At 34.0% G+C, this 26172-nt stretch overlaps 2 protein-coding genes across 11 annotated transcripts; one reads left to right on the top strand and one right to left on the bottom strand.

The window, feature by feature from the left end:
• Nucleotides 1–5853: 5853 nt before the first annotated feature.
• On the bottom strand, nt 5854–9208 carry LOC113688854 (zinc finger BED domain-containing protein RICESLEEPER 4-like). 9 transcript variants are annotated; one of them, XR_003448151.1, is made up of 5 exons: nt 8782–9208; nt 7099–7566; nt 6948–7006; nt 6793–6834; nt 5854–6107 (listed from the first exon to the last, which is right to left on the bottom strand). XR_003448151.1 is itself a non-coding variant. In XM_072073204.1 (4 exons), exons 1-2 carry the CDS (start codon nt 7564–7566, stop codon nt 6965–6967), a joined length of 510 nt encoding a protein of 169 aa, XP_071929305.1. In that variant the 5' UTR covers nt 7567–9207; the 3' UTR covers nt 5854–6107; nt 6793–6823; nt 6948–6964. The 9 variants fall into 9 exon arrangements, 2 of the variants coding, with proteins under 2 accessions (XP_071929305.1, XP_071929372.1); XR_011828556.1 differs by having other exon boundaries at nt 7099–7575; nt 8782–9207; XR_011829057.1 differs by having other exon boundaries at nt 7099–7575; nt 8821–9206.
• A 1604-nt stretch (nt 9209–10812) lies between these two features.
• Nucleotides 10813–16885, top strand: LOC113734549 (flavonoid 8-hydroxylase 2, chloroplastic-like). 2 transcript variants are annotated; one of them, XM_072072764.1, is made up of 7 exons: nt 10813–11598; nt 13453–13640; nt 14053–14142; nt 14242–14431; nt 14553–14750; nt 15634–15821; nt 16393–16885. In XM_072072764.1, exons 1-7 carry the CDS (start codon nt 11038–11040, stop codon nt 16646–16648), a joined length of 1671 nt encoding a protein of 556 aa, XP_071928865.1. In that variant the 5' UTR covers nt 10813–11037; the 3' UTR covers nt 16649–16885. The 2 variants fall into 2 exon arrangements, with proteins under 2 accessions (XP_071928865.1, XP_071929141.1); XM_072073040.1 differs by having other exon boundaries at nt 10881–11598; nt 13365–13640.
• The last annotated feature ends 9287 nt before the right edge of the window (nt 16886–26172 follow it).

The following is a 26172-nucleotide window of genomic DNA, read 5'->3' as shown; positions in this document are numbered from 1 at the left end:
TCAAACCATGCACAACCCAAAAAAAAAAAAGGAAAAACTTTTCCCTAGAGTTACCACTTGAAGGATTTTACAACTTTTAAAGTTACAATGTACCTAAGCATGTTCTCAAGCATTAATGGTAATAAATGGTAAGAAAAGTGTGTGGTTAACATGGTTTGAATCTCTTAATTAGGCATGTCAATGAATAGAGTTTAGGTTGAATTTCTCTGATCCAAATTCAAATCCATTAAATTTACTTAGAACCATACCTAGATCTAGACTCTTATTGGTATGAAAAAGTAAGTCCAAACTCAGAATTCAGACCCTTCTGGATCCAGATATTCAATGAGTATCTGTTGTATTTTTCTAAACACACTAAAATAAAAATATATAAAAAATATATAAATTTTAAAAATATTATATATATAAACACCATCCAATTTTTATTTTCAAATAATAAAATTAATATTTAAGAAATTGAATGCAATATTATGAACTCAAAAAAATAACTATCATCGACTACTTTTATTTATTTTTGAAACTTCAACTGTATCTATGTCCAATCTTTTATTTATTTGCCTTTATTTTTTCTCCTTTTTTTTGAAAAAGTTTGTATTAATTACAATGACAACTAGGATTAGTTTGAAAAAAAGAAAACAATCATAAAATTTTACAATATTCAATCCAATGACCCTAGAATATTAGAATATTTTATAAATTTAGTAATATATATATATATATATATATATATATAATTTAATTACATATACAAGGGTCTGGAAAGGAAAATTGCAATGTTACAGTCGGGCACATCTAGGCCATCCATTGCATATAGAGGGTAACTGACTGCAACTTTATTTGGCACATCACCATCCCCACCTAAATAATCTCCACGTACTCTCTCTGCAATCTATCCTCGCACTCTGATCGTTGTCCTCTTACTTCCTCCTCCAGTTCCATTTTCCATCCGATTCCTTTCTTTTGTGAATTATCCTTTGATTTTGTTGGCAAGGGAGATACGCTCGAAAAAAAGTTTAGAAAACTTGTTTGAACGCCTAGGTAGAAAAGGAAACCTTTGAATATGTCTCTGCGTAAATGGAAATTTAGAGTTAGAGGAGGAGGTCAAATGGGTCACTCTCATAGACCGCAGAGAAGCCGTGCGTAACCCGGATTCAACCCCAAATTATCATTTTGTTAGGAAATTTGTGCCACCCTTCTTCATCCTACGTGATTTCCTACTTAGATCTTATTGGACGATTTCCAACCCCCAATCTCCTCACTCAAAAAAAATGAAAAAAAAAAGATTTATAATCTCTCCAGTCTCTACTGCTACTTGCTAGTGGCCATGTACTCAGGAGGTGCATAACCGTAAGTACCCACCACTAAGGGTGCAAACGAGTCGAGTCGAATCTAATTTCAACCTAATCGAACTGAGCCTCCAGTTAATTTTATAAAACTCGAACTAGAGTTCGACTCAAATTCGAGTCGAGCTCAAACTCAAGCTTAAAAAAAATTTAAAAAATAATTATTTATTTTTAAAAATAAATAAAATAATAATTTTTCTTAATAAATAATAAATTATTAGGGATATATATGTAATTTTATTATTAAAATGAAAAATAAAAAATAAAAATATATAATCGAACTCGCAAGCCAACGAGTTTAATGTTTTTGAGTTCGAGTTCGAGTTCAATTTAATTAACTCAACCTCGATATTGACTGAATTCGAATTGACCTCATATTCGAGCCGCTCGTGATCTAATTGCGAGCGATTCGATTCGTTTGCAACCTTACCCACCACCCCCGGTGGTGACATGGGAATAGCCGTTCACAGGGCCTAATTTGGCCGGTCCAAAATCAGACAGCTTTGCGTAGAAGTCCTGCATACATTCGCCAGTCCAAAACCCAAAACCTTACTAATTCATTCATTCATTATCTAACTAATTACGTATTATATACTGCAACAAAGAAATTTTAAAAAAAAAAGAAAATGTTTTTTTTTTAATTTCTTGACTATAAATTAAGCCACACCAGCAACGAACTAGCTAGCTGCCTGCAATTAATTGTTCCGAGTTGCTGAAGAAGAAGAAGAAGAAGAAGATGTTAAAACTTAGTAGCTAATTAATTAAGGTGGATAATTACTGAATCCAGCAAGATATTAGAGGCCTTAAAATCCCAGTGGATGACTTGCTTTTTAGTTGCGTGCAAGAAAGCAAGTCATCTGGCTGCTCCTATGGCTTAGCAAAATATGTTACAATTTAGCAGAAAATTAATGGTAAAGATGTTAGGATAGTTAAGGGGGGAAAAGAGGAGGAAGACCAACAAGATAAAGAAACCAGAGGAAAAGAGGAGTGGAGCTGGAGAAGAAAGGAATTCAGAAGATGAAGTAATGTTCGGTTTATGGATAAATTAGCATTTTTAAAGGAGCCTTTTGTGATATTGCAAAACTTGTTACAATAGGTAACCGTAAGTTTGTAGATTATAGTGTCTTTCGGGTTTTGGGTCATGGTCAGATTTTGGGTTCTTGATGACAATAACAAGTTTTGGGTGCTACAGAGAGAAGAAAAAAAAATTTCGTTGGAGTTCTGTTGGGTGTTGAAGAAGAGTTATTTGACCCGTTGGAACTCGTCAAGGGTTTGGAGAAGATGGTGGAGCAAGATTACTATGTTCGTGGTTTTTAACCCGTTGGGATCTATTGAACCTTCTATGAGATTTGGCCCGTTGGGACCTATTGAGCCTTTGGCATTCTGATTCGTTGGTGGCTCGTTGTGGTTCGTTGGAACTTTTGTGGTTCGTTGAGATCCGTTGGGATTTTTATGGAGAAGGTGGAGCTTGTTTGCTATTCGTCTATTATTTGCTGATGTTGGATACACGCCAAGGTGGAGATTTGTTGGGTGTGTCTTTGTATCCCACATCGGGAGTTTAATAAAGAAAACTCTCATTGTGGTAGTTATAAATATAGTAGGCTTAAGTGAGTTTAAGTGTGCTAAGGGCACTAGCCAAAGTGCCACGTGCACCAGTTCAAGAGAGTTTTGGGGGCCCTCACCCCAATCTGAGAGGAGTGTTGGTTTGGCATCAAACCAAAAGAGCAAGTCGTCTAAACATGACTCTATTACTAAATGTTAATAAAAAACTACGGTAATATAGGTAGATTAATCACAAAATTAAATGCATTTATGTGAATAAAAGAGTAAGGGATAATATTAGAAACCGCCCATGAGGTTTATCTTAATATCATTTAGCGCTCCTAAGATTCTAAAAAAATCACTTACCACTTTATACCAGACTTAGCAAGATTAAGCAAGAGAAAAGGAAGTTTTAGCCTTATACTTTCTAATACTTGTTGCTAAGTGAAGAACCAAGCACTTTCCCTCAAGATTTCCACCACTCTTACCTTCCTAAGCATCAAGAGGTAAGTTTAATCGGTTTGGTTTGTGTGATTTCAACTCAACAAGGAAGAATCAAGGTCGAAATGGAAGGTTTCTCTCCTCTCTTTTTCCTCTCCTAGTTTCAGCCACCAAGCAAGAAAGAATGAAGGAAATTTAGCTCAAATGAAAGATAAGAAGGTAGAAAAATAGCTTAGTCAAATACCTCTTGGATTACCGCCACTTGTCACAACAAGATTAACTCTTTTTTTTTTTTTCCTTTTTTCCCCTTTCTTTTGGTCAATATTTTCGGCCACTTTAGAGGATATTTTGGGGGTGATTAGCTGAAATAAAAGCAAGGAGATTAAGGTAATAAAGTAATATTCAAGTGGTGTATTCAATCGATAGCAAACGGTGCACGGCGGTTCATGCCAATTTTCCTTAACTCGCGCGTACTTGTGTTTTTACTTATGGTTCACTAACTTATTATTAGCACTTCTAATCACACACTTCCTCTTATCTAAAACTCACTCTTAACCACCAAATTTAGTACACACACCTCCACAATTAATCACACTATCAAAATACACAAAAACCCTATTTTACCCTAACTATAAGACTAAGGGCAAAATTCTTAATTCTATTCTTTATTACAACTATTGAGGGAGTAAATGAGTAGGAAAGATATTATAAAGTAATTTAATCAAAATAAGAGGGAATTTTAAGAAAATATGAGCTAATTTTCCAATCGTCACAGATAATTACCGAATCCAGCAAGATATTAGAGGCTTTAAAATCCTGGTAGATGACTTGCTTTTCAGTTGTGTGCAAGAAAGCAAGTCCTCTAGCTGCTCCTATGTCTTACCAAAATATGTTACAACTTAGTAGAAAATTAATTGTAAAGATGTTAGGATGGTTAAGGGGGAAAAGAGGAGAAAGACCAACAAGATAAAGACACCAGAGGAAAAGAGGAGTGGAGCTAGAGAAGAAAGGAATTCAGAAGATAAAGTAATGTTCGGTTTATGGATAAATTAGCATTTTTAAACGAGCCTTTTGTAATATTGCAAAACTTGTTATGATAGGTAACTATAAGTTTGTAGGTTACAATGTCTGTGGTCTTAACATGACTCTACTACTAATTGTTAATCAAAAACTATGGTAATATAGGTAGATTAATCACAAAATTAAATGCATTTATGTGAATAAAAGAGTAAGGGATAATATCAAAACCCTCCCATGAGGTTTATCTTTATATCATTTAGCACTCATAAGATTTTAAAAATATCATTTATCTCCTTTACTTTTGTTATTTGTGTAACAAAATTTTTAAAAGCCACTTAATTGCGGTAACCCCAAGACTTTAAAGTCTTGGGAAAGTGGGAGGCAAGGGTTGCCACTTAATTGTGGCTGCCACCTTCAGGTGGCTTCTTTCGACGGGGTTTCCCGTTCACTCTCCCTCCCTTTAGATTAGGTTATAATAGGTTATATAACTGTTATCGTTGTGATAAAAAAAAACTAACAAAATTTTTAAAAACCCTAAACTACCCATTTTGCTAAATGGAAATGCTTCTAAGGCACTTTCTTTGCTTCAAAAAAATCATCACCTAAAGAGCAATTTCTAGTAGTTCAACCACATCACAAAGTAATAAATAGTCTATAAAAATATAAATTTTAAATATGAAAAGGATGTTTGTAAATAAATACGCTAGCATCAATTCAACTCTATATACTCAAAATTGATTTCTTATGAATCTTATTTTTTCTTTAACCTCTTCTCAACTGTCAAAATTGATTTCTTATGAATCTTATTTTTTCTTTAACCTCTTCCCAAGCCTTTGAGTTGTACTAAATCATTATAAAGATCAATTCAAAATAAACAAAAAAAAAAATCATACTGCCACTCTATCGCAATCATGAAAAGAAAAAGATAAGCAAAATTTAATTTACTATAATTTATGAATAAAAAATTGCATAATCATCCAAAAAAAAAAAGTAAGAGAGAGTGTTGGAAAAAGGGGAAATAGAAGAAAGTGACTTTTCTTTCTTTTTTTTTTTAATTTTTTTGAGCTCCATTCATTAGACATGTGAATTATGTATCAAGCGAGAATTAACATAGTCATTTTGTTAGGGGAGATAAGTGATATTTTTAAAACATAAGAGGCACTAAGTTACATTAGGAGAAACCTAAGAAGGTGAAGTTTCTGATATTATCCCAAAGAGTAATCTGGACTTTGATTGTTGTAACTAGGGCTGCAAACGAGTCGAGTCGAGTCGAGTTTTGGACTTATCGAGCCAAGCTCGACTTAAAAATGGGTGAGCTCGAGTTCGAGCTCGACGAGCCTATAAGAATTGAGCTCGAGCTCGACTCGACTAAAAAAAGCTAAGCTCGAGCTCGACTCGTTAAGGCTCGCGAGTTAATGCTCGATTTCTGGCTCGCGAGCAGCTCGATTTGTGAGCTCGAATTTTTGACTCGTTAACGGCTCGTTAGCTCGAATTTTGGGAATTAATGTAACAAAAAAAATCATTTTATTAACTAATTCCTAACCAAATTATGAGCATAATCATAGCTTACAATTCATGCCTATAATTGACCATAATTTTTCACATTATCATAATAAAAAAAGGCCTACAAATTTTTCACTAAATACAATCATAAATTTAGAAACTTATTGAATTACAAATTACAAACTAAGCACAGTCATTGAAGTCACGAACTTCTTCTCTTCTTAGAAATGTCAGAGGATTCATAGTCCCAGCTCCAACCTGCTCAATACGTCCAAAAATAAATAAGTGCCAATCAAGGAGCTATACAATAACACCATTTCTATCCTAACAAGGATATAAACAGCAATAAGTTGAGGGTTTACTTGTAATATTCTTGCCATTTCATTCTTCACATGAACTGCAGATTCAATATTCTGCTATAGATTCTCTAGTGTGCTGTCTTTTACCTTATGATAGTCTAGTCAAGATCCTTGATTAGTTAATATATATATCTGTCATGTTCTGAGCTGTGTGCTAATGACGTTTTTGGAGATCAATCAATGTTTGGAGATGCAATGCGATTCTGGAACACTTTCAGTAATGTTAGTACTAATCTAGTCATAGCAGATGCAGAGATTACCCAGGCTTATTCTGCAATGATTCATTTACCTTAGAGCAGTTAAATGTGGTTGCTGCAGGACTTTGTGTGCTAATCATGTAACTTGTATTCTAAAACACTAGTCACCAAACTGAACCAAGCTGGTTGTTGTTGATCTGTTTTAATTTGATCAGCACAAACTCAACTAATTGCATGCTGAGAAAATTTTGCTTTTACTTCTAATTGCATGCTTCTGCAAATACTCAACTAAGCCAGACACGTATAGAACTCAAAAGAAAATTTGACAAGCAGCACAAACTGGAAGCTTACAATCTTGGTACTGAAAATATAGGTGAAAAAACGCACCTACAGCCAATAATGCACCAATAAGCTGCAACTGTTGCACAGCTAAGAAAATCAGGCAAATAACTTCCATTTCAGTTGCAATGAAACCAGCCACCAAATAAATCATATACATATATAAAGAAACCAGCAGCCAAAAAACTGAGAATATAGATTACCTAAAACATGAAAAAGTTCAAGGAATAGGCAATGAAATCTCTTGCGCTGACTTCATTTTCTGCAAAGTAAAAAAAAATAATAAAGACCAAGATTAAGCCAACTATAAAACATATTGTAATAGATGAAAAACGTAATTTGTAACATAATTACCTTATCCCTTTTCTTCACTCCGTGTAGCCTACGACACCAATCCCCAACACACATCAACATCTCTACAGTTTCTGGAGCTAAAGAAGCACGGTAGGAGTCAAGCACTCTAGTTCCAGCACTAAATGTCGCTTCCGAAGCTACGGTGCTAACAGGAATGGCTAAAATATCCGCAGCCATCTTAGGCAAAATCTTGTATTTTGTTGTGCTTTTCCACCATTTCAAAGCATCTAAGTTGACAATATCCAAGCTAGACTTCTCCATAGCACTGAGAAGGCCATCTTCAAAGTAGATATCTAGCTCATTTTTCTCCGGTTGAACGGGTTCCACAGTAGCAATGTGAGATAGAAATTCACACATTCCAGTAACATGTGTCATTGTAGAGGATGAACTATTGCTACTCTTGCTACCTGGTTCATTTGCCACTACTTGAGAGCTTCCTCCAGAATCTCTTGAACTTGAAACATGCATCTCCACATACTCGGCATATAAATCAGATACATTGTGAGCTCAAGTGAAAAATATTGCATACATTATATACATGCCAAAGCCTTAATCTGTACTATTGAATCAAGCAAATGTGGTCTCACTTTTCTGCTCAAACCGGCTATACAAATAAAAGTTAAGCGCCGCAGAATATTACCCAAGTTCTCTCTAGCAGGTGACTAGACAGTAGACATTGAGCCTCAAAAGAGATGAGGAGGCTAAGTGTAGAGCACATGAGATCAGAAACATGCAAGAATAAAAAATGTGGTATGATTTACACAAAAAGAGGCCACCATCAGAGTAAACATATAAAAACCAAATCTACGTATCATATACTAAATTACACTTTCATTGAGCTATGGAATTATAGCCCCCATATACCAGCAGTTATAAACTATAGACTTTGCCTATAGAAATATTTAATGGGATAGACGTGGGAATATTAAAAATGAGATGCATGTTATTTTTCATAATCTAAAAATAGATGCGCAACTAGAAAAGACATATTGGAATCAGAGTTTTTGAGAGAGAGAAAAAAAAATTATGGGCTCGATCAAGTCATATCAGATTCATATTGTAGCTAGATAATGTATATAACACTCCCTCCAACGTTAGTAACATCGATTAAAAAAAATTTTTTTTTTAAAAATTGCACTAGTATTTACAAATCAGCAGTGGAGATAGGAAAATGATAATATTAAAAAAAAAAAAAAGTAGTGGAGAGCGGTCTGTAACTTTTAGAATCACAACAACGACTTCTATTTTCATAATTGCCGTATATTGCAGCCTTCTTTGACATCACTTGGTTAACTTTCCTAACATCTGCATGCATGATTCATACAATTTCAGAAATGAAAGAACTGATGGTTAAGGTAAAAATGCATGACATGAATGGAAAATTGGAATCTGGGGTGCGTCTAAACCATTTTATGCCCTAATTGGTCTCAATCATTACAAATTCAAGCCAGAAAATTTCATTTTTTTTTTCATTTCAGTATTTGTTCTGGATCCTCTTTCAAATCCGTGCATGGATACGTCCAAAATAAAAAAAGACGGAGAGCAGTTTACAATTATCGGAAATGCAACAAGGGAATCAGGACAAAAATTTGCACTTTGTACTATTGTATTCCAAAGGACAGCAAAAAATCACTGGAAAGAGTAAACGGAGTTTGGGTCAAAAATCCTAAAAGCTGCGCGAACCTTAAATTGGGGAAGGAATACCCAACGGCCCGAACCAACCTTAAATTGGAAATCAAATTGAGGGCTTTAAGATGCGCCGTGGAGGAAGACAGATGGTTAGCAGTCCTTAAGACGCACCGTGAGGGAAGTCAAGCCTCTGTCCGAATACAGCTGAGCCAACGACGAAGGCGAGTTGCAGTCGAATTGCTTCGAGAGGAAGAAGGTTTCTCTCGAATGAAGTCGAATTGCAGTCGAATGAGGCCTGAACGGTAGCAGTGGCGGTGTCGCGGTGGTGGCTGTGGTCAGCGCGGTGCACTCGTAGGTGGTGGCGGCGATGGCTAGGGCTTGAGAAGGTGTGAAAGAAAGAAGGAAAGACCAAACAGAGATGTGGTAGAGAAGTAATAAGAAATGGAATTGGGGAAAGTAATTTTTGCTATGTTATAAGAAATCGAATTCCATCCCAATTCCCATGTTATAACTTAGTAATTAACCATATAAATAAGGGTATTTTTATAATTTCACAAAGCTCGTCGAGCGGCTCGACGAGCTAACGAGCCTAATAGACGATGGCTCGAGTTCGACTCGATTTATAAACGAGCCGCTCGAGCTCGACTCGAGTTCGACTTTGACCGAACTCGACTCGAGCTTTGACTCGAGCAGCTCGCGAGCGACTCGAATCGTTTGCAGCCCTAGTTGTAACAGAATGGCCCCAGCTCCCAATCTTCGGCAAGTATTCATGTTACGTGGCACAGTTGAAGCCAAAAGTTGGACCTGGCTTCAAAAAAATTTCAAGCATGAAATGAGATGAAGCCTCCCCTGTCACACAACTTACAAGACAAGAAGACCATACCTTTAAGCTGAAGGCAAGAGTTGGACAAAGACATAGTAACCGTTTTTCTTGAAGTTTCTGCGCTAATCTTCCTGCTAAATTGAAGTACCAGTTAATTACAAGTACTTCCCTCCAACAGAATTGAGGCAACCGCTGTGCTTGATCAATTTGGCAAAGATAATTTGAACTTAGAAACTTCTAAAGTAGTATTCCAGGACAATATGATTAGTACATAAAACTTTGGGATAATTTCAGAAACCTCTCCTGAGGTTTCTGATAATTTCACCGAGCTCCCCTAAAATTTAAAAATTACACATACCTCCATTATCATTTAAAATGATAATTTTACCCTTAAATATTTTAATGGAATTCTCTATTTGGTATGCTTATACTTAGAATAAGTTTTAAAATTATTTTTTCATTCTTTTTCCTTCTTATTCCTTTTTTTTTAAATTTTTCACCAATAAAATTTTAGAACTTCCACTGTTGTCTCTAGGTTTCTATTATAACCAAATGTCGAACTAGTAATTTTTTTTATGAGTTAATTTTATATGTAATCCAATATTTTTGCTGATTTTTTTTTCTATCTTTTGGTATTAAAATTAAAAAGAAATGGTACAAAAGCTCTACTAAATTATGATAATCCTACTACTTTAAAAATTTATAAACTCTAAATGAATTATTTCAATATTTTCTTTTCTATCTTATAAATCTAAATTCATTAAAAATTACCATAAAAAATATCATATCATAGTAATAAATTTATTATTACAGTTGTTTATCAAATAGTAGATATGGACATGAAATATTTGGCACATTTTTCCTTATAATTATACTAAATAATCTTATAATTGTATAGACAAATAAATTAAAACTCATTTCACAAGGGCATTTTTGGGTATTCATTTAAATTATTGTCCAAGTCAATATTATTTTAATATTTTGTTACTAAAATTATCAAATCAAGGGAGGTAAGTGTAATTTTTTAAATCTTAGAGGAATTCAATAAAATTGTTAGAAACCTCAGGGGGAGGTTTCTGAAATTATCCCTAAAACTTTTCCACATAGACTTTCCAATTGGATTTTACTTTGTTGTTAGAAACTAAAACATTTGTTCTCCAAATTGGCCAAATACATTTTTCACATGCTTTTTAAGTCTTGCAGTCCGTCAAATAAATTATAATTTGGCCAAGGTCTTGAAAATTCCCCCCCCCCCCCCCCCCCCCTTTTCAGCTTTTTACAGCTTGGAGGGCTGATGCATCCAAAATTAACAGTTTCAATGATGGGGAAGATGCGCCTCATCCACAAAGTTTTGCGCCCACACACAACACTCACTCAGGGTCGGTCTATCAGCTGTATATGCATCCATCAAATCCATGAAGATAACCTCTGTTTGAAACCTGCGGGAGTCAGGACACTGACAAACTACTGCCATTAAAGAAGCTGCAATGGGAACTTTGACTGCTACTTCCCTTTCATTATCATCATCGCACCTTAATTTGATCACAAGAAGACCCTTTGGAAGAAAGATTAAAAATCCAATCTTGCATTATCCGTTTAGCTATCAACAACCCACCAATTTACATCTCCCTTCATATCAGTTCAAGAAAGCAAAATTCGAGCTTTCCACGGCCATCTCTTCCACGGATACTGTGCCAGCGGCTGATCAATCATTCAAAGACGCTTCGTTTGGTCAAGAAACTGAGACTTCAGAAAAAGATGAGAAATTTGATTGGTACGCACAATGGTATCCTGTGATGCCTGTTTGTGATCTTGACAAAAGGAGGCCACTTGGGAAGAAAGTGATGGGAATTGATATTGTTGTGTGGTGGGATAGGAATGAGAATGATTGGAAGGTGTTTGATGATACTTGTCCTCATAGGTTGGCTCCTTTGTCTGAAGGAAGGATTGATCAGTGGGGCAGGTTGCAGTGTGTTTATCATGGTTGGTGCTTTGGTGGATCTGGCGATTGCAAGTTCATTCCTCAAGCACCCCGAGATGGTCCTCCGGTAATTGAAATTGCTAACAAAAGTTCATTTTCATGATTGTGAATTATGTGAAGTATGCGTCTTTCCTATCCGCTAGTTCTCCTTTTCGATGCATTGATTTTCAGTCAGTGTCATTGTTGCTGTTTGCTACATTCATATTTGTTTAATCACTGTGCAAGTCACATGCTTTCTTTTTGCCTTATCCTCTGTTATATCTAAATTTTTAGTAACTTTCTTGACAGCAAATTATCCGAATAGCCAATGAACTTTTGGAATCATCGGATTTTAATCACTGAACTATTAAAAGTCTGATTTTAGCCATTGAACTATCTAAAGTTTAGATTGCGTGCCATTCCGTTGGATTTAATAGTAACTATGCCCTTTTCTTTTTTCTCATGAATCTTGCGACCACTCATATCTGTCATATTTAATGATGAAATCTAACGGAATGACCTAAAATCTAAACTTGAGATAGTTCAATGGCCAAAACCAGACCTTTAATAGTTCAATTATCAAAACTCGACGATTCCAAAAGTTTGGTGGCCACCTAAATAATTTGCTCCTCTCTTGAAGAATGTAGTAGCTGAAAGATTAAAGCTATTATAGCACATAAATGACAATAGTGAAGGTAGGACCGTTATCAATAGCAGACTAGCTGTGGAAAGCCAATTTTTTGAGATATGTAATCAAGTTTGGAAGAAAGCTCCAAAGTTTTATATGCCTATTTGAATAGCACTAGATTGACTTTGAATTTGTACATAGGCAGATATTCATCACTAGCACTGAAGCAGGCAAAACAGTCTAGATATGATGGAAACTTCTCAAGTATAATGCACACTTTACCTAGCCATTGCAATAAGTTATTTGTATCTTATTCAGATACAACGATAACTTATTGGTGGCATTTAAGGCCTGGATCATTGAATGGGGATATTCAATTTTAACTGACAATTAGTCATATGAATTTCGGATTCCTCCACCAGAAATTACCCAGAAACTTTATATGCAAACCATGAGCTACAAATCTGAATCTAGCAGAGGAAGTGGATGAGAATTCAGTGAAATTGGATTGGTGAAATTTTTATTTGATGTAGGCTTGATCTTTATGATAGAATGGCCATAGTGTCTTTTATACCTTAGGATTAGATGATGGAATCCAATTTAAAATATTTAATAACTTCCACATCTAAGACACTTGTAAGCTTTCACATACATACATATCTACTCTGAAGTCGAGGCCCTTTGTAGATAGGGAATCAAGAATAGCTGGGGGAAAGAAGCAGAACTCATTTGACCAAACTCACTGAAAATTTTCAGGTTTTAGTAGTCTTCCTACTGTCTGGTTATTCCAGTACGACATTTTCGCTTGTTTTTACCTTTTCGTACTCAAAATCTCCTCGTTTAAAGAGTAAAAAGAACTTTAAGTGTTCATCAGCCATTATGAACTTGAAATCTACAAAAAATTTTGCCACTTCTCTTTTTCCATTTTTTTTTTCAATTAATTCTCCACCAAGGCTCTATGAGAAGATGCATAATATTCTGATAAGCGATTTTTCTTTATCTACCAATCAAGCTTGGCTTGGTTCAAAACTTGAATTACCTCTATGTCGGACAGTTATTCAATGAATATTGTTTCCAGTTGTTGTGAACATCTTTTATGCAATACTAAATTTAGAAATTTTGAATATTGCCAATAGCTTTCTACTGTTTAAGTATGACAGTTTGGAGCTTCATTCTGATACTTGATGCTATGGAAATGCATTTGCTTACTTTGTTGTACATAGCAGATACATCATGTCTAAACATGCAAACCTTGCCATTTCCAATGTACCTAAACCAAAGCATGATGGATTGACACTTTGCTTGGAAGTTCAGATCCATACTTCTAGCAAAGCATGTGTAGCTGCATATCCAAGTTGTGTGCAAAATGGCATTCTTTGGTTTTGGCTTAATGCTGATAGCCAGTACAAAGACATATTTTCGAAGGAAAAGCCTCCATACATCCCGGAAATTGATGATCCATCCTTTACCAGTCAGATGATCACTAGAGATATACAATATGGGTAAGCAATTAGTTGCCCCCTTTATTATAGCTTTTGTGGTGGTTGTTGTTCCACGCTCATACTAGGCAAATCTTCATCTGAACTCTAATCATATTGAAAAGGCTGCTATCTCTATGGAATGCTAAACTAAATTGCTTTCACTGTTACTTGTGTCGGTATTCAATACATGCTCTGGGAAATGCAAAGGAAAAAGAAAGAAATTCATTAGCTTCCTTCAAGAAGGGTGAGAAAAATGCGGGAAAAATCAATAAAGAGAAATAGGTAAAACTCAAAAGATGATAAAACTAAAAGGTTTTGGTTCTTGTTTCATGTTATGAAGTGTAATAAGAAAAACAGAAAAAGTGGTTGAAAAGTTATGTCAAATAATGTTTGTTTTATTCTTAAGTTGCTTCTGATAGCCAAGCATTTACAGGTACGAGGTTCTGATTGAAAATCTTATGGACCCTTCTCATGTTCCGTATGCACATTATGGCATAATGAGAGCCCCACAGCGCTCAAAGAGATAAGAGCCTTTACCTTATAATTTGAGAATGTTTGCTGTTCCTAACCTTTTTTTTGGGTTCCAAATTACTAATAGTTTCTTTTCTGCATTTTCCTGCACTGTTAAGGTTGACAGGGAAGGAGGCAGACCACTTGAGATAAGGGTAAAGACATTAGACAAAAAGGGTTTCACTGCAAAATCATCGACAATTTCAGATAACATATTTATTCCACCTTGTGTTTTTTATTCCTCCGGGTCATTAGGAGGCAATCCAGATAATATATCTGCTTCACCAGCTGGAACCACAGAGGTAATTGATTGTTAATATTGAAGTTAGTCATTGTTTCTTAATTATTTCTTTTCTATAATATCTACCTATCGTTGTATAATTGTCCATTTATAGCATTCATATAAGGGATAACTATATGCAGAATCCATCCACGCCTAAGCCGGTGAAGAAGATACTTTTGGTGTTCCTGTGTATTCCAGTTAGCCCGGGCAATAGCAGATTGATATTTACCTCACCAAGGAATTTTGGCGTCTGGATAGATCGTATTGTTCCGCGCTGGATATTTCATCTGAACCAAAATCTAGTTCTAGATTCAGATTTATATCTTCTCCATGTGGAGGTACTCCCTGGAACTTTTCCTCTTCTCTTTTCTACAACAGGGGTCCTTGTACGTGTCCAAATCTTCAGTCATGGTAATTTGAACATCAGAATGTCATGGTTGCAACTCTATATTGAAATTTTCAATTCTCCAAAGAAAATCTAGAGCATAAGGGCCATTATGATGAAATGAGAACGTGCATGCTGGCAAATACATATGAGCTGTGTATTCTGGAGTACATGATTACTAGAAAATTACGTTTTAGTCATATTGGAAGAGTTTTGAGGCTGCGTAGCACTATCAGAAGCTTTTAGGACCAATGATCCTACTTTTGACATATTATGCTGAACAGTCTTAACAATTATGCTGGACAATATTAACAACTAAAGGAACTCCTTCTCTAGAAAATTACCTTTGTGTTCAATGTGAACTTTTAAATGCACACCAACTTAACCAGTTTAAGCACCAAAAACAAAAAATTAAATTATCATTTTGGTGTTAGCGTTTTCAAAGAACTGTAATTAAGAGATGATAGCCAAACACAAATTTTGATCAAACAACTGTAGTGTGATACTGCATAATATTCACTTGGTGTCTTTTTTTTCAAGCATGAGGCTGCAAGGCCAGAACTGCAGGACTTGAACGGTGACAATAAATTGGATGCCCACAAACATTATCCTTTGCAATGACACAAATAAAACATATCCAGAATTGAAAAGAAAAGGAAAATATGATAGAGTTCATAGCTAGGGTTTCTGTGCAGACCATCCACCATTTAAGGTTTCCTTAGCTTGGGTATCGTGTCCTCTATCATATTTCTATCTGGAAACATGTCAAACTTTGTAAATCTTCGCGAAAAGTAGTAGCCTGATTTACTAATCATTGTGTTCATTCTATTCTTTAGGAGCGGAAGATAAAGGAATTTGGGTCCTTAAACTGGCATAAAGCTTGCTTTGTTCCTACGAAGGCAGATGCCCTTGTGGTGGGCTTCAGAAGGTGGTTAAACAAGTATAGCAATGGTCAAATTGACTGGGGAACAAAGTACACTGGAGCTCTCCCACCCACTCCGCCAAGAGAGCAACTTATGGACAGGTACATCACTTCCAATTTCAGTGAAATATTGGCCTTTTCTTCTTTTCATTTGTGTTGATAGAAACAGTAGAGATGATCACTCTTGCATACCGACACTTCAAAATAAGTTTCTGTAACCCCAATGTTCCATGTCGTGCTACATGCAAAATACAAGAAGCTTATATACGTAAAAAGCTGTAAGAAATTCTTAAATTTCAACTTTATTTCATTCCTAATCCAGTCTTTGATCTGTTCCCCTCCTCTCCCCCTCCCCCCCCCCCCCCCCCCCCCGCCGTACTGGCTCTCTGGAGGACCAAAGTTTGGCAGCTAGGATGGTTGTAAGACTGAAAGGAACTATGTAGCCAATCTTAAGACCAATTGGTCAGGAATCAAGAATGCTTTCGATTGCTTGGTTGAAAGACCAAGTGTTCTTCGTTTCTTTATTTACTAGATAACATACATGTTCTTTATCAACCTGAGACATTGTTCTTATCTTCATGTTCTCTTCAGAATACGTGACATACAATAGACTTAGAAAAGTTAACGCGACAAGGCCTATTTTTCATGATTACATGTTGACCTATTCCTTCAGGTACTGGAGTCACACAGTCAGCTGCAGTAGTTGCAATCTAGCATATAAAGGGCTCAATGTACTAGAGATTGTGTTGCAAGTCTTCTCTCTTGCTTCAATTGGAATTGTTGCTGCTGCAAAACAGGGTGCACTATCCGCAGCAGCAAGAAGCACTCTGGTCTCAGTGGCTATTATCAGCTTTTTGGTTTCCAAGTGGTTATCCCACTTTGTTTACAAAAACTTCCATTTTCATGACTATGATCACGCATCGCGCTGAGATACATGTGTCAGCTACTTAACAAAGAGTTTTAGATGAAACAGATGACAGGAAAAATATTCATCAGTGTCTTTGTACATATATCACTTAGAAGCATTTAGATAGATAATTCAAAGTACACACATTCACGTAGAGTCTGGAGCAGACATTAATAAGAAAGACTAAAGGTTTTTCTATCATCCTGTAATTTAATACTATCTAAATTATATGGCTATACGTTGTGCAGAATTTCCTCTACGAGAATCATGCAGCAGAGCAAGGAAAGGATGATGGTCCAAACATTATGAGAGTTATGCTATACATATTATGCATATAATGGATGTATAGCACGGGTTGAGTTAAAATGGAATAGAACCATAGTTGGAATATACAATTTCCATAATGGGAGCTATGCTATCCATCAACGTAATTTGAAAAAAATTACAACAACTGACGAACTACTTGGAAAAAATTTCAAAACCATTCTCTTCATTAACTGTAATTTCTACCCTTTTTTTTTTTGGGTCTAAATCAGCCCCGGTGTATTTGTTGATATTAGTATCAAATAATGTTGTCTTCATTAGTATGACACCGGATAACGCAAGTACTTTAGAAATTTCTTGGAAGATTACTATACATGCATTATTTTCTTCCAAACATGATAAGCTATAAAAGCTTGCAAACCATTTATTTTTTGTTTAAGTATGTCTTGGTTTAGCTGGTAATCTAGCACACTTTTTAGCATAGATTAGAACTATGACTTATCTCACTTAAACTTTTTAGTATGTCTTAATCTTTTACTCAAAAAATCGACATCACTTGTCAAATGTGGTGGTTCTTGGGACATTGCATACTGTTCTAGTCACAGATACAAGGCATCTTGAACTTGCTTAGACAAAATCACTAAAGATTATAAACTTTAGTTCAACATTAACACAGACATCACTAGTAATAATGACCTGCATTGCCATTTATGCAGTCTATAATGTTGGAACGCAGAGTATAAAGTTGGAATTGGTGGCCATATGTATGTAGGATGAGTGAAGAAGCTTATGGTATTGGTGAAAATGTTGAAAAAAAATGTGGAAAAATGCAGAAAGTTATGTATGTACTCTTTTATTCACTTAAATTACTAATAATAAATAGACTGTGATAGGATGACATTTTCACAAATAGCAAAGGATAATTTACGGGCAAACTGGTCTATATGTTAAAAACCAAAACAATTTACTTTAAAATTGTGGGAGACTAAAAATGTATAAGTTACAAATGCTATAAGTTACAATTTACTTTAATATGCTATAAGTTACTAAAAAGGTATATTTTATACTACTATAAGTTACAATTTACTTTAAAATTCTGGGACCATTTCTACATGTTTTCCTAAAATGAGAAAGAAGCTGCTAATAAGTTCTAACAATACCGAGACAAAAGCATAGTGATAAATTAAATTAAATGCCCAATTCACATTAAAGTGCAATGGAAAGATTAAAAAATACTCACCACCTATTGTTCTTGGTCATTTCATCTTGTTACTTAAAATTATGGGATAATTGCATAAACCTCCTTTGAGGTTTTTGACACTAGCATTCACCTTCTCTATGATTTCTAAAATTGCACTAACCTCCCCCGAGGAGGAATTCGACCTATTACTAACAATAAATTGTATGATTTTACTTTTATACCCTAACTAATTGCAGACACTTAATGAAAGGATTTTAGAAAAGAAAATTATTTTTTGTCAACAAATTGAGTGACTAATTAAACTAAATTCCTTGTGAGTTTTTAGCATCATTAGCCATTGTAAGCGAACCTAAGGAATGGTGCCAATTGAGGGGAGAAAATGGCATAAATGTTTCTATATTATGCTATTCAAACCAGTCAATTTAAGTTTAATTCTATACAACTGCAGAGAGGAAAGCCAGTAAGCAATTCTAGAGCTACTACTAAAGTAAGTATAAAGAGAACTTGCACAAATATATCTGCTCAAGTCATTTCTATTTCCATACCTCCTCTAGTTCAACCTATTACTACTTCTTAAGTTGCTACATCTCTTTCCATTAACACAATTATAATCCTATAATCTGGAAATATCAGCAGCAGCAGCAGTTTTAGTACGTGGTTCTAATGCACTTCTGCAATTTTCATTTACTAAAACCGACTTCATCTTATTAGTATGCACTTCTAATTACTTGTAACTAGACTTATCTCATGCTCAATAACTTTTAGTGATGCTTAAGTATGCTGTTAATTAGTTGATTATTCAGTGATATATATATATTTTTTGTATATGATTGGTGCTGACAACATAAGCAGGTGTGTTACTCCCAGAAATAGCTATTCATATTACTAATAGAGAATTTTAAAAGTGATGTGTATTCTTTATAAACTTTGCTGCAAGAACCTGGATATATAATCATTTTAACTAACCATTAGTATACACCGTTGCTTCATGTATTGTTGGTAAAATTTATTCAATTGCACTTACACCCCTTGAATTTTGTTAATTCTTAATAGTTTTTCATATTTTGTCATTCCTCTATTAATATAACTTGGAAAGCAGCATGAAAGACAAATCTGGTATAAATTTCTCATATCACTCCTTAAAAAAAAAATTTTAATGGTAACTTTTTTGCCATGGACTGAATTTGCAACACAAACCTTAAGTTCAAGGGTGGTAAGTGCTATTTTCTAAACTATAAGGGAGGTGAATGCTAATATCAAAAACCTTAGGGAGGTTTCTGCAATTATCCCTAAAATTATATCATAAGAGGGCGCCCACAAAAATATTTGTCTAGTTTTTGACACTAGTGCCTGACAGTTCTACACTTTTCCTAGTTATTTATGTTTGGATAGTAAATTTTTTCAAAAAATTTTTTCGCTTGCATCATAAACACATTTTTCAATCTATATTTTTATATTCCCAATCACCTATTTATCTTATATACATTAAATCATAAAAAAAATTAGTAATTATTTCAAATAATTATTTAAAATAATACTCTATCCAAACAAAGCTGGCTGGGTATTTCATTTTTTTCTGATTGAAGGCTGGCTGGGGCCATTGTGGAAAATATCTGAATGGTTTGTCGGAGTTGTGGTTTGACCCAAATAGCTCCTCCCCCAACCCCCCCCCCCCCCCCCCCCCCCCCCCCCCCAACAAACAACACAAACCACGCCCCCCAACCCCAGCACCCACCAAAAAAAAAAGGTCAACGATCAAAATGTAAAAGAGAAAAGGAAATAACAGCCATAGCTGGTGACTTTGCAACATTAATTACCTCAGTCATTAGTCCTTGGGAAATAGACTAAAGTAGTTATTTTGTAGGGGAAAAACTGAAAAAATGACCGCTGGTTCACTTATAAAAAACATGGAGTGGAGTTAGTAATCAGGTTTGGCATGTAGTGATTGAGTGCTTTCTTAACATTTACGCTTGTGAAATTGCCAATATAGTCACTCGGAGTTCCACAAGTTTCCTTGCACTTAAAAACTTCAGACATTTTGTGTCAAAATGTCTTGTTTATGTAAAATATACAAAATTTAAGTGGTGAAAGTTTGAGGAGTTTCTTTATTATTATTCCTTTTTTTTAGAGTACAATATACAATCAACTAGAGTTAGAAGTGAAATCGACCTTTAGTTCACAATATAATTATAAACTTTGACTGAATTTGGATGTTTTAGGAAGGGGGAAATGAGCGCGTACTTGTGGATTTCAATTTTTACAATTGAATTATTTGCCTATGATATGATCACAAGTTTAACTTAAATGGAGTTATGATAATAGAAGATTCTCGAAAGAAGACTTCAAAAGGTGGAAATTGAAAATGAGTGGAAATTGATGGGGAATTAACCGGTTATTTGGATACTTGAGTTTTACCTAGTTTTGTATTCGATTCTTTTATAATTAGTTTTTCTTATAGTTTTTCTCGTCCTAACAAATTTATCTTTTTAGATAAATTTGAATTATTTATTCTTATGGTTCTTCTCTCTTCTAACAATAAGATAAATTTGTATAATTTTTTTTTTATCCATATGGACTAACTTAGTGTTAAAAAACTTTAACTATTAATTGATAGATTTATCAATATTGCTGGAAATTGAATATTTGTCGATGCATAAATAAATTGCTAAATTTTTTTGTACTTAATTGAGTAGGAATATGTAACTATGTTTATGGTTATTATAAAAATTGTAATCATCTAAAAAAATATCCATACACAAAAGGGTAGAATATCTATTGATTTTTTGATATGCGTAATAATATTTGATGAATATTATTATATTATAATAAAAGTATCTAATGAAGTTTTTAAAATTTAGTATGACAGTTAAGTATAATTATTACATTAATTTTATAAAATTAACATGAATGAACTTGTAAGATCATCATTAATTTTTTATTTAAATTATTCATGCTTGCACGAATTCATAATAAATTTTAAAAAAATAAACCATGCCAAGGCACAGGCAAAATAATGCTAGTTCAAATTAATGTTGTGCATGAATAGAGTCACAAATCAGTTTGGTGCACTAGCAAACAGAAGGGGACATCCAAAGTATTAGGACAAGTTTGATATTAAAGTGGGAGATTTGTAGAGCAATTGAGCGTAAACAAATGAGGTTGAGGAAAAATTTATATCAATTGCAATACAATCATAAAGCCTGTGACACATTCGTTAAAATAAGAAATATTTATTTATTTGAGGCAGTCTAATAGCAAACCAAGGGAAAAAAATATGAATGATCCGCAAGGAGGAAAAATGTCATTTTACTTTGAATAAAAGTATGATTGGATAGGGGTTTAGTTGAACGAAAAAATTTAGACTAATATCGTAATTTGGTGCAGTCTAATAGCAAACCAAGGAAAAAAAATACTGAGTACGTGGGTTTGGTGAAGCCAAGAAATAGGTTTGTTTGGATAGAGTATTATTTGAAATATTATTTGGAATAATTACTGTAGCACTTTTTGTGATGTGATGTATGTGAGATATAAAGGTAATTGAAAATATAAAAAGGTGGGTTAAAAAATGTGTTTATGATGCAAGCGAAATATTATTTGAGATAATTGTGCTAGCTAATACAATCAATGTGTCCGGACCACATGGTGCCGTCCTGTCATTTCTCTCCCTTCTTTCAACACCGCGCATGCTAAAAACGTACTGCACGACCCTACTGCTAATACAAACAATGTGCATGGACCAGCCTTCCTTTTTTCAACACCACGCATGCTAAAAGCGTACTACACGACCCTATCGCCAATACAAACAATGTGCGAAAACCTTCTTTTAACACCGCGCATGCTAAAAACGTACCGCACGACCCTACCGCTAATACAAATAATGTGCGCAGACCAGAATACAAACAATGTGCACGGACCAAGGTGATTGGCTGGTCCGCGCACATTATTTGTATTAGCGGTAGGGTCGTGCAGCATGCTTTTAGCATGCGCGGTGTTGAAAGAAGGGAGAGAAATGATCCTTGATTACCAGCTTGTATATATTAAAATCCTTGATTTGATTTATAATTTTAATAAAGGTTATAAATATTAACAATGGAAAATTAACCTTATTAGGAAGAAACTGCAAAATAAGGGGGACTTTGGTCATTATAATAACAATCCTATTTTACCTAATTCCCAACCAAGCACTAGATAAGTTGGATTGTTAATCCGAAAATGACTCAATCCAAGATTGATAACCCTATTTTGAGTTACCCTATTTTAATTAGCCTGTCAACCATATTGATCCAAAAATCAAACAATTAGGGTAAACAAATATAAAATTCAAATTGTTTGACTAACTCCATTTTGATTTTGGCCATTACATAGTATCAAATTCGGCCCACTAGTTATACTTCTAATGACAAGTACCAGTACGATTTGTCTATTTGATTTTTGGGTATCTAATTTTGCTTGTTTTACATCAAAATTTGAATGATAAAGCCATCCTAGAATGTTGATTACCAAATCAAGTGCTTACACTTTTTAAGAGAACAAATAAAACGTTGCCGGACTTGATCACTTAACATATACCAAATGGCCAACTTTAGTTGATAACATGCTGCCCACTTTAACACTAAATAATTACTGCTAAACTCAAATGTGTGTCCACCAATAGTCATGGCTTATATAGAATGTAATTATGCAATAAATGATAAAACACCACCACCGAGAGCCTTAATTGCAAGCATAGTCATTCATCGAAGAATGGGAGCCAGCAAATTGCACATGTCCCGAGGCATTTGCCATAAAATTTTGCTTTCTTCTATCGAACTGCAATAACCAGTTCATGCTTTAGTACCAAATGGATTATTATTCATTGGGTCGAAGATATATGAGTAATTATCCATGTTTCAATTAACCTTATCCAGTGGATAAATATATCCATTTAAATTGCTGCCACGTGAGAAATTTGCCCTTATATCTCCGCACGTGAGCCGATTGGCCATTTTTTCTACCCCGTTTTTTCGTTCTTTATTTTCTCCTAACGTTGTACGAAATTAATTTGACAAGTTCCTGTTTTTCCAAGCGGTTTTGTCAGTCTAATGACATTTTTGTGGTAAAGACCACTGTTAACATACTGTATAACTATCCCTTGTATTTAGGATAAGATCTCTGGTTCTGTCTACGGTGGAAAGCTGAGTCATCTGCCCATGGTGGGAAGAACAAAGGAAATGAGGACAACACATCACTGTGGAGCCAAACAAGGGACAACATGAAAAAGAGATACCGGAGACTGGATAGAACAATGTGCCAATAATAATCAAAAAATAAGAGTGCATTTTCTCGAAAGACAAATTGCAAAATCCACCTGTTGGCAAGCTGATCCCAGTTGTTGTCCGAGTTCAAATGCATGTTCATCTCCACTCCTCACCCGAGCTGCGCTTACCTATTAAAATTTACTTTTTTTTTTCCAAACGATAACATTGATTAAAATTTACTTGTCTGTGACCATTTTTTAAATATTGCCTCCATGCTCACTCCTGATCACCAATTTGGAAAATTTATTCAATATGCCTTTTGCTTTACACAAAAGAGTATTTAATTTTTTTTGTATTATTTCAAGTTAGGGGTGGTACTTATCCATTATAAATAAATTTTTTAAAATTAACGATTATGTATGTCCAATAATGGAGTTCAATTATTTCTCATTCTATGCAATATTCAATAGAAGATTTTGGGGGACTAGTAGTTGCCGCCTTCTCAAATGAAAATTTGGGGTTTGCTAGTTGCGGGTTAGATCGAAATTTTTTATTTTAAATGTTGACGCCTTTAGATTGAAAATTCGGACTCTAAACTGAAAATTTCGAATTTAAATGATGGCGCCTTTAAATTAAAACTTTGTATTCTAAATTCTAGAACCTTAGGATTGTTTGACTTATCATCAGCATATGTATATATACACACACACTTGCTTATATATACATGTAAGTTTATCCTACTCTCGCATGAGATTTTGTATATAAATCACATAATCTTAGAGAAATGGAAAATGAAATGAGAGAAGTATTTCATGAAGCAAAAAAGTTATTAATTGCATCAGAATTTCCAGATTCCCCCGACTAGGAAGACATGGTATATGAATAACTGACGAAAGCAACAAGTTGTTAGTATTATGAATAAATATTTAATTAGAAATTGGATGAAAATTAGATTTTGCTTATGCATGTAAGAGTTAAGTCCCTACATTTAAAAAAATTTAATAGGGAAGAGGTAGGATTTAAGAAATAGTGGGTGGGCAGAGGAATTTGAATCTAAGATCTGTAATTCTTGGGTCTCAACGTTATGGTCCTTATCTGCCTATTATGCATTTTGAATGATAAATTATCATACTTGCACTACCATCCGATCTAAAAAGGAAAAAAAAAAGGTTCCCGTATATTGTTTAAACATAAGTAATAATATTTTATTAAAATAAAAAATTAAAGACATATTAATTTAGTAAATAAATTTTTTATCCAAATCAAAAAGGAAAGACCCAATGAAAATTTGTACCATAATATAAATGGTAATTGTGACGAGTTTCAGTTGATGAAATATTACAAGAGTTCAAATGGATTTGTGTATTAACATGAGAAATCATTTACACAACAATTGAAAACGTTCCTTAATTTTCAAAATAAGAAGAAAGAAAGAGAAGGGGAAAAGTAAAAGAAAATAAATGAACTACTGGACACCGAGTAGAAGCGGTTGATTATGTGGTTCCCTTCTATTTCAACGAGAAATAAAAAGCAAGCCCCTCAACAACTTATGGACACTTGTTTGCACCCAAAAATCGACATCAGCTGGGGAGCAGCTCCCAGGCCAAACTGGCGAAGGACAAATTTTGAAGGGCAATTTTGGTAAGTTAAAAGCCCATAAATGTATTTATGTGTACTCCAATCTCAAGGATTAAATTTAATTGTTAGTTCGCGTATATGAGTAATTATATACATAAGGGAGCAGCTCCCAGGCCAAATTGGTGAAGGACAAAATTTGAAGGGCAATTTTGGTAAGTTAAAAGCCCATAAATGTATATATGTGTACTCCAATCTTAAGGATTAAATTTAATTATTAGTTCGCATAGATGAGTACTTATATACATAAATAATTAAAAGGAATTAATTTTATAAAAATTTTATTTTTCACAATAATTTATTGAAGAATTTTGGTTCATAAGGTTATAGTAATTTGGTAATTACAATACTTAGGGTAGTTATATTGGCAAAATGTGATTAAACAATTAGAGCAAAAATTAAAAGTTTTTCCCTAAGGATAAAATTGAAAGTTTAGAAAATGATATTAAAAAGTTTATACTAACAGCGATTCCTCTAACTAAGTCCTCATAGATAGTGATTTTTTAATTGGAATCAAAATTGTAGATGAATAATTAGAAACATAATTAATACAGTGTTACAAATAACCAGAATCGTGACATAATTGACCTGGTAGATTTTAATTTTAATTTAAAAATTAGATAAGTAATCTTATACGTAACATGGTGACTTTCAAATCGATATCAAATTTGTAGATAAGTAATCATAAATATAATTAACATAATACACCAAGAAACTAGAATTGAGATTGTAAATAAAATAATCATAAACATAAATCACATAATACAAAAGTTTCAAAGATTGAACGTTTGAACTATTGAAATGACTAGATGGTTATGAATTTAAATTCTAACTCTGCAACTAGTTGTACTGGACATGACAAACTATAAATCACAAATTTGACCAGTAAATTAGTGTCAAAATTTGAGAATTTTTAAATATTAAAATGATCTAATGATAAGGATAATCAAATCATAGTAAAAATCAAAATTTATACTTAAAAGTAAGTGCTGAATTAAAAGATTTTGTTGTGATAGGATTATCTAATGATAGCAAATCCATTGAAACAAGCAAGCAAAAAATGCAATTGATGATAAAGTAAAAAGGTGAAACCCAATTATGTTAAAAAACAATTACAATTTAAATAAAAATTAGTTGCTTAGTTTAAAAAGCAATTTAATTTAATGTGAAATTTTTTTATCCCACCTTATGTTTCCTCCGCCTATGATG

The sequence above is a fragment of the Coffea arabica genome, chromosome 1c (genome assembly GCF_036785885.1).
Source record: "Coffea arabica cultivar ET-39 chromosome 1c, Coffea Arabica ET-39 HiFi, whole genome shotgun sequence".
Classification (NCBI taxonomy): Eukaryota; Viridiplantae; Streptophyta; class Magnoliopsida; order Gentianales; family Rubiaceae; genus Coffea; species Coffea arabica.
The sequence above is the reverse complement of the archived record's forward strand: the minus strand, read 5'-3'. Positions and strand labels throughout refer to the sequence as shown.